We start from the raw sequence: 9,867 nt of genomic DNA on the forward strand, positions 1-9,867 counted from the left end.
TTTTTTTTTTTAGTTCTACATACATTATATTTTCCAATTCTACCAATAATTTATTTTTAACATTCTATAAAGTGGGAAATAATTAGTGGATTAAATAATGAATTAAAACTTGTATAAAAAAAATATTTATTAGTAAATTTACACTATGAATATATTCAAAACAATTATAATTAGTAACAATAACTTTATTTTTAATCAATATTCATAGAATTTCACTTAGTATATTTAACATGGTTCTTTTTTAATTATATTTGTTCGTCCGACATATTCAAATTTAAGATTTTATTTAGGAGATCGAGTTAATTAGTCGTCAAAGTAATGACTTGTTAATGAAAAATATTTAAATTTGAATTTTGTATAATACACCTATATTTTTATGAAGGAATGGTAAGCATGCTAAACTCTTATTATGTGTAATTTATGTAAGATCTTCTTATGTCTTACATAGTTGAATCAAAAGGGTCTAGTAAATTTATTTATTTATTTTTAGCCTTCTTATTATAAAAAAAAAATTGTAAAAATAGTCAATATATGAGAGAGTAAAATGAAAAAAAAAGTGATTAATTGATCATTTATGAGTTGTCTTGAGCATTTAAAGTTTTATTTTTATTTTTATGTGATGTATGTTTGGAACTATAAAAACAACAATCTAACTTAACTTGCATCTATATATATATATATAACGGACATTCCTCCCATAACTGTTTTTGATATATATTTATACCCGAGAACTGTTTTTGATATATATAAGTATTTTTATATATATAAAATCAATACCTATATATAATGTGATTCCTTCCATAACTATTTTTTGATAAATATCTATACCCATAACTGTTTTTTATATATATATATAACTGTTTTATATATATATATATATAAATAAAAGTTAGATTTTATTTTTAGTTATTTTGTAAATATTAAAATAGTTATCATGATGGAGTTTTTAACGTAAAACAGTTTTGAATTTAGTTTTTTTACTCCCATAACTGTTTTTTATATATATAACTGTTTTTTATATATATAAAATTTATACCTATATATAAAGTGATTCCTCCCATAACTAATTTTGATATATATATATATATATTTATACCCCATAACTGTTTTTTATATATATTTATACTCCATAACTGTTTTTTTATATATATATCTATACCTTTGATATATATAACTGTTTTTTATATATAAAAAAGTTAATTTTATTTTTAGTTATTTTGTAAATATTAAAACAGTTATCAGGATAAAGTTTTTGAAAATAAATATTTTCTTAAGATTTGTTACGGAATTTCTCATCTTATTTTTTTTTTTTCATTATTATATTTTTTTTATTTTAATAACAACAAATCAAAATTGGTTATGTTTATTGTGTTATAAATTTAAATATGTTTAATATATTTTGTACTGCAACTTAATTATTAAAATAGTAAGTTAAAACTCATAAATAATGAAAGAAAATGTTTCTATCTTACTTTTACTTAGTGATATTCAATATTTAAAAGATATAAATACATAATAATATACAATATAGTAATAATAAAAAAAAATAGGATCCACATACTAAAACTATATTTTTCTAGTTTCTATAAACTATATTTTTCTTGACATGTCAAATAATATAATATTGTTTCACTAACCTCACTTATAAAAGTAAGGTAGTCTCTTTCACAATGTTAAAATAATAAATGTGATTATTAGTTTTTAAAATTATACTAATTAATTATAAAAGTAAAATGGTCTATTGAATAATATTAATATAGTAAATACAATTGTATATCTTTAAAAGTTATACTAATTAATAATTACAAAAATAAATTGTGCAAAAAGTGAAGTCGATATTGTTCACATTACTAAAATTGGCCATTCTCTTTATATGAACTTAGTTTTCAACTTTGACTCTATTAATTACAAAATCTAATTATTTAACTTCAACTTTATAAGATATTTTTTTTAAATAGTAGTATTTTAAGACATTAAGATAAATCAAGACAAGGTTAATATATCAAGATTATTATATATTTTTTTAAAATAATTTGTCTATGGAAGTTTTTTTTTTTTTTTTTATCTCAAAGGCACTATGCGGAACAATAATATTGAAATAATTCGTGTGTATATTTTTGATGTGTTTTGCTGACTATATTGATTGATCTCAATTTACATATCATGTAGTTTTTTTTTATTGAGCTAAAGAAAGCAAATGATTTTTCGACAATTCATGTCATATATGATTTTTATTATTTTAAAAAAATATTAATATATAAAAAATAATAAACTAATAATTTACGTAATTGTTTTTGGGGCATCTCATATGTTCACGATCTAGTTTTTCTTAAATTCATATTAATTGTAAAAATAAGAAAATAGAAAAATATAAGGGTAAATAGGGAGGACAATGTTTGAGGCAGAAATTTACGGACAATTGCTTCATGCACCATACACTCAATTATAGGAGAAAAGACGAAAATACCCTTAAAAAATGGGTACATATAAAATTAAAATTATATTTCGGACTCTTTCCCGGAACACAATAATCTCTTCTAGATAAATTTTTTTCAAAATGTATTATTTTTAATTTCAGATTTTTTTTTATCTGGAATGATATTTTAATTTTTGTTTCTGGATTTTTATATCCAAAACACAATAATCTCTTCCAGATCTATTTTTTCATATGCATTATTTTTAATTCCAGATTTTCATTTCTGAATTAAAGGGTATTTTCGGAGTTTTGAAAATTGTGTTGGGTGCAGGTTAAAAAATGTTGGGTGCAGAAAGCAATTGCCAATATTACGAATAGGGTTATATATATATATAAAATAATCCATAAAAGTAAAAATAAACAATAGTCTAGAAAAGAAAAGAAAGAGAAATATGATGAAATAAAATTATGAATTTGAATATTGGCACCGAGATGTTTGCAATCCAAACTTTATAAAGATCTCATGTTAGCGCATTCACAATACTCTCATCGTGAAGTAATGTCTATGGCATCAACCTCTTTGGACAACCATAGCCTCTGCAGAATTGCAACATCGCTCCACATGATCCGAACAAAATAACATTATGCATCATAGAAGACGAGAATCTAACCCAAATGACTAATCCACTAAAAGAAAAAGTCTCTTGACTCAAGTATTTCATCCTGTAGTTTATTTTACTCAACATAAAACTCCTGACAGAATGATCCATCTTGAACAAGTAAAGAGATGGACTGCAGCAAGGAGGAGGAAAATGAATTCAATTAGAGATCTAAAGTTTTTAGTTACAGTTAAGTAGTAAATTGGTTGGTTGCCTAGGTATCACAACAAATTATTCAGCAGGATTTTACAATGTGCATCAAAAGAAATTTGATCAAATGGTAAAATGTTGGGCTAATATATTCACCAGTAATACACTTTGATTCTGCCTATCACCTGACTTCCAGACCTTGAAATCTTTAGTAAAGTACCCAGCATCACTCCAACGTTTCAGAGAAATCAAGGAAAATGGTCCTTGTATGTTACCCCCGGGATCTTTGTAATGCCAAATCAAGGTATCCAACTGGTTTGTAATACTTGCCTTTTCATTTTCTTCATCATCGCTTAGCTCTATAATCTCAGATGGCTGCATTTGTTTGCTGGGCGGCGTAACCTGAATCTGAGATTGCTGAATTTGTTTGCTGGACAGTGTAACCTGAACCTGAGATGGCTGTATTTGTTTGCTGGGCAGTGATGGAGAGATCTTCGCTTCATGTGAGTCAGCTGGCTTAGACATGCCACTGTTATATGCAAAGTCAGTTTGTTGCTCTTCCGGTTGTTGAACAGCTAAGTCATCATTTAGCTCTATAGCATCAAACTGAGATGGTCGTATCTGTCTGTTGGGCAGTACTTGAGATATATTCACTTCATGTGATTCGGCTGGCTTAGACATGTCATTCTTATACGAGAAGTTTGTTTGTTGCTCTGTTGATTGTTGGATAGATAAGCCATCACTTAGCTCTAAAACCTCAACCTGAGATGGCTGTATCTGTTTGTTGGGAAAGGCTCGAGAGATCTTCCCTTCATGTAATTCGGATGGCTTAGGTGTGCCATTTTTAGATGCAAAGTCTCTTGGTTGTTCTTGCAGCTGTTGGACATATAAGTCATTGCTTATATGAATCTGAGATGACGATATCTGTTTGTCGGGCAGTGACTGAGAGATCTTTGCTTCATGTGATTTGGCTGGCTTAGACATGTCATTCTTATATGCAAATTCTGTTTGTTGCTCTAGTGGCTGTTGGACAGGTAAGCCACAGGATTGGTGCTCTGCCAAAATACGCCAAGAACATCAAAGAATGACATTAGCATAAGCTTAGAAGAGTAAGCCCTGCAATATTACCATCAAACACATTCACAGATAAAAAACTTGCTTACAGTAAAAGGGTGAACCATGGAAAATGAAAATGTTTATAACAAACCTGCAGTGTCATTTGAAGTGCAATTCAACATGGTGCGATTCTTTGTGAAATCCAAAAGAGGAACATCTGGTGATCTTCGAAGAATGGGAATTGACTTTGGTGAATTGCCTTGCAGTTTTACAAGATCAGCAATATCCAGTTTTGGATTTGTAACTTCCTTTGCAAACCCAGTCACTAAAGATGATTTTGTACTGGTAGCCTGCCAGAACTCCTGTAAATTGTTTTCCACTTTTTTATCTCGATCATCTGGAGAGAGAGATTCTGTTTCTTGATCATCTGCAATAACTTGAGGAAACTCAGACAATAACCGTTCCTGCTCATCAGGTCTCTGAAGCTTCTCTCTTCTTTGTAGGTATTCATCCAGTGTACTTCAAATTGATTAAGGAATCTTTGTTTCAAACAAAACCTTTCTTAAAATTTTACTTAAAAAGGATCACTAAACAAAGCATACAGCATTATATACATGATCAGACATAATTCTAATGCACAATGTTGATTACCACAACTGACTGCTTTCTAAATCAGATGTGTACTACAGTACTGAAAAAAAGGTGAGAACTAACTAGAAGGGATTGTAATGTAATCAGTCAGTCTGACTTTGAGTGGAGTAGCATCTTTATGGTGGTATTTAGTTTTATTACACAACAGATAAGTCTGCATGCTGCATTTAAGAGAAGCACAGAAGCTACCCCCCTCCTTTCACTTGTCACTTGGGCATAACTCAAGGGATTGGGGTTTGGAGAGCAATTGAGTAAATATCCAAGGTATGTGATGTGATTAGGAAGAGAAATGCTTCACCCTAAATCTATCGAACAATATGAGGTTGAAAGAATTAATGCTGGAAATATTAGCCAATTAAAGAAGAATTATGCAAGTGTCAGATGAAACAAAGACTAATTGATTTGATCAATCAAATCAATTAGGTCTGACCAACTCTAACAGCTTGGGTCTGTGTTGAACTCAATCCCAAACACTAACTAGCTCCCCCCTCCCATATATATACAAACTACTCCAACACTATTTCTAGTTAAAACAACACTTGTGCTTTTGTCAATACACCCCCCTCAAGCTCAAAAGTAGTCCAATAATATATCTAGAATAAACACCAATACTAGAGTATAATTTGGGTTTAGGCCAAATTCAACCACAAAAGTCACTTCATAAGATGAGGATGCCCTCCATTTATATACATTATTTAGATATCTATAATAAATGTGGGACTTGAGTTTTTCCCATTATCAACAAGTGTAAAAAAATTGTGTCCTGAAAAACAATGATTGGATCTGATTTTTTTATTGTTTATTTATTAGTTGAATAAGCATACCAGTGTTATTATTTGCAAAAACAAAATCAATAGAACTATAAATCCAACTATCAAGGATCATGAGTTAATGAAGTTGTAACGGGTTACTATGTAATGTATAATAGATTGCCATAAATAGCCCGTGGTTTTAATTTATGACAAATAGTACAGTTAATAATGTACAAAGTAACAAGGGTAGTGTAATGTGCTAACTAGGTTGTTGCCATCTTCTGATGAAAGAAGAGGATGGGAAGACATACCACAATATAGAAAAAATTGTCAAATGAATAACAGAAAAGGATATTCTCTACGCCAACCCTTTTCATTAGCTCGATCAATAAGATTTTGTAGCAGAGTAAGTTCTCTAGCAAGCCACTGAAACAAAATCATCAGATAAGAAGAAAGCACGAATAAGGAAATATTAGAGTAAAGTTAGGCGAAAATAAACCCAGATATGAAAAGGATGTAAAGTACATGAACAGTTTCAATGTAAACACAGAACAAACAGGACAAGTACATACACCTAAGCAAAAATTGATAATTGACATACAGCCAAACATCAACAAGAATGGGAAAAAATATCTAAGGTATGGCTAGCATGTATAAATAAACACTATAAACAGAATCCAAGAGTTGGCAGATACTTGAACTCAAGTATTCTATATTTCCAAGAGTACTGTATAGAGGTGATAGAATGTGACACCGAATGGAAAAATCTATTTATGATGTGTCAGTGCTGGGAACTGATCAATTAAAAGAGAGCTTCACACACTTAATTATGGCTTGGGATTTGGTTACTGAGACTTGTGATCAAGCTATTTTGTCAATTTATTATTGGTAAAATTTGTTAAATTGAAATCTATACATTATTTGTCATTTATAAGATATATTTCAAGCTATTTTTAGTTAATCTTACAATTTGATTATATTCACGTTTCAAAAACTAGCTTGACAACTTATGAAGAAATCATGAACAGAAACACAAACAAAGCAACTAAAACAACAAGGTTCAGCTAAAGTTCAGTACATACATGCTTAGTCACATCCTCATGCAATACTCTCGCTGTGTGTTCCATATCCACCTACCAAGTATAAAAGAAAATGTCATATTATACACATTCATTAAAGCATCAGACACAGTATCAAGAGCAAAACATACTTGCATTAATACAGAATACACTACTCTTTATTCCTTCCAGTTCACAATCTATGGAAAAGGATTGCTATAGTGCTGAAGGAATTTCACTATTTTTTTAAAAATAAGTCAAAGCAATTAAAAGAGCTTACAGTCATAGGTCTCTTGACCAAGCCATCTTTTACTCTTTGGCGCAAATCCTCACACTCCTCCTGAAACCAAAGTCACACAATCTCAAACCCACCATCAACTTCTAGTTAACATGTGCTAATTTAAAACTGTCACTGCAGTAATCAAGCATTAATTTGATAGAAATTAATCAAGAACAATGATTACATACAGATACCTAGGAACTTTTGGCTTAGCACCAGAATCAAGCAATGACTACTACTATTTTTGCTAAATAAAGCACAAGGTAGCAAGATAAACGTACCTCAGAGAAATTATCATCTGAAAGCATTTGAACTCTGATGTCCTTAATGAAACCAGAAGCCAGAAGGTGAATTTCCCCATTTACTTCAGAACTTTTTTTGGTACCTGGATAATCCGGAAAAATAAAAAAATTACATTTCAGCTAATTAGAAGAAATAAATGTCATTGTCTATTTTTTCTATATCTGTCAAATTCAATTGTCAATTGCATGCCAGTGTGTTCGAGAGTTGATTAGGTTGTTTGCTTGCTGTCATAATAATAAGGGTTTGCTTTATGAGTTATGTCCCAGGAGGACCCGAACAAGAGTTATGTTACAGGATTAGAATATTCTGTTCCTTGTTATCATTGTAAACACTCTCAATTCTTCAATCAAGCAAATTTGACTAATTTGCTAGATCATCATACACATGTGATCTAAACCAATGATGTAAAAAAGAGAATAGGTACATTTCAGATTGCTTTTTTGTTAGAACCCTTCGCTTGTTAGAAACATAAGAATTCAATTTAAGCAGTTGATGAACATACCTATTCAAAGTGAACTGTACATTTAGAAGAAAAAAAATAGCATTTATTTGAATGCAATGTCATAATTAATGAATAGCGGCTAGATTACCTGTGACTTGCAAAAGCAGGTGTGAGTTTTTCTGAAGGTAATCATTTGGGTCACGTTTGATTCTTATGAAGCTTCCAACTACTTTAGTCTCAAAAGTTTCAGGGTCCTTTAAAAGCTCCTCAACTAGACTCCTCTTCAAATAAACAAGCTTGATGTTAGCGGGAACTATGGTGGCAAAACAGCTCCTTGGTTTTTCAAAAACTGGTTTCTTCGGTTGACTCCTCCTCTCTGATGGTGTTGTTCTCGGGGTATCATACATTGAAGATGCATTCTCATCCTCTTCTGAGTCAAACAAAACATCATCACAGGATTCCTCACAATTCTCCGCATAGTGTGACTCAAGCAAGTCATTGATTTTCAACCGGCTAATGGTCTTCCTTCCAAACAGCGAGTGAAGCTTCTCATCACACTCAATTCTCTTTTTTTTTGTTTTGTGAAAGAGATTTTTCTGCTTAACATACTCCATTACAATATTTGCAACCTCGCTTTGAGTTATCTCCTCATTTGTATCTCTACCAATGGATTGGAGAAACCAAATAAGGGAAGTCGATCCCCATCCTAGATATTCCTTTTTCTTCGTCCTATATTTCCTTTTCCTCCTCACGGGTGTCTGAACATTCTCATTAATTTCCTCCATCCAGAAAGAACCGCCATGAGATTCATCATCCATCCTTCCTACCATAAACAGACCCAAATTCAACCTTCTCCACCAAATGCTCGCAGTCTTCTACCTTTCAAATTCTCCCCTCCCCATCCGTTGACAATCTCCAGCCAAAGCTTAAATTGATTAAAGAAAAAAAAAACATAAATTGGAGACGCAATTAACAGCGGTCAAGAATATTTCCCAGACGAAATGATTCGTATCAATAACATAGTTATATCAAACAAAAAAAACATGACAGGCATTTTCCAAGGCCCTTGAAACCTAAAATAAAAATAAAAATAAAAGAGGAGTTGAGCTGAAAGCACCACCAAGAAGAATCAAAGAAATACAACAAGAACAAAAATCAACCATAAGAAACACGCATTCATAAGCAGAATGAATAAAAAACCCTATACAAAAGTCATCACCAACACATAAACAAACGCAAAGAAACATGCAATTGGATGAAAGAAAGGAAAAATGAATAGACAAAATTGAGCGTACGAGAGAGTAGATACCTTTGATGCGTTGGCCGAGAGAGACAGTGGTGAGATAGCGGCGGCGAAGGTTCGAGAAGAAGCAGAGAAGTGTGGTGGCGATTGATGGCGGAGGGAGCAACTCCGGTAGCGTGCCTCTGGACAGAGTGAAGAAGGAACACTGAACACCAAACTGCAAAATGAAATGTTTAGTAGCTACGAATCTAACTATGAAGCAAAATACAAGAACATATTCTGTAGCTTTTTATAATTATTAATCTTTTATGATAAAAAATATTAAAAGTTTCTGACATATTTAATTCTCCACCCTTCCTATTTCTGTGCTAGAATAAATTCATAGGAAATAAAAAAAAATAAAAAAATAAAAAAACTATAATGTTCAATTTTATTATTGTTTGGTTTTATTAACTTCGAGATTGAGGTAGGATATTCGTCCATCTTCAAACATGGAACATATGTTAGTTATACTATGTTTCACTAAATAGCTAAGATTTATTTATTTGGTTGGAATAGGGCGCATAATTGATATATAAGTATAATAAATAAATATTTATTTTAATTTTCGATTTTTAATTCATGTTTTATTTCGTTTATACGTGTTTGTAACCATTATTATATTTTACTTTTGATAAATTTAAAGGGAATTAAAAATGCTTCAAATGTTTTATTTCATAGGTGGTTCTTTGGTGACAGAAAAAAAAATTGCAGTTTTTGTAAGGGAAGAATGTAAGTTATTTTATGAGGAGAAAAAAAGTTGATTGCACTTTATTTAAATATATAAGATAAGGTATTCTGAGTAATTATTTTTGTAA

General features: G+C 30.7%; 1 protein-coding gene across 1 annotated transcript; it reads right to left on the reverse strand.

Annotated features, from left to right (window-relative positions):
- Positions 1-3,218: 3,218 nt before the first annotated feature.
- Positions 3,219-9,526, reverse strand: LOC137837786 (uncharacterized protein At5g08430-like). Its single transcript, XM_068646916.1, has 8 exons — positions 9,077-9,526; positions 7,916-8,692; positions 7,304-7,407; positions 7,023-7,082; positions 6,767-6,817; positions 6,040-6,110; positions 4,433-4,797; positions 3,219-4,280 (listed from the first exon to the last, which is right to left on the reverse strand). Exons 2-8 carry the CDS (start codon positions 8,595-8,597, stop codon positions 3,349-3,351), a joined length of 2,265 nt encoding a protein of 754 aa, XP_068503017.1. The 5' UTR covers positions 8,598-8,692; positions 9,077-9,526; the 3' UTR covers positions 3,219-3,348.
- Positions 9,527-9,867: the final 341 nt, after the last annotated feature.

Source organism: Phaseolus vulgaris, chromosome 4 (genome assembly GCF_000499845.2).
Source record: "Phaseolus vulgaris cultivar G19833 chromosome 4, P. vulgaris v2.0, whole genome shotgun sequence".
NCBI classification, from domain to species: Eukaryota; Viridiplantae; Streptophyta; class Magnoliopsida; order Fabales; family Fabaceae; genus Phaseolus; species Phaseolus vulgaris.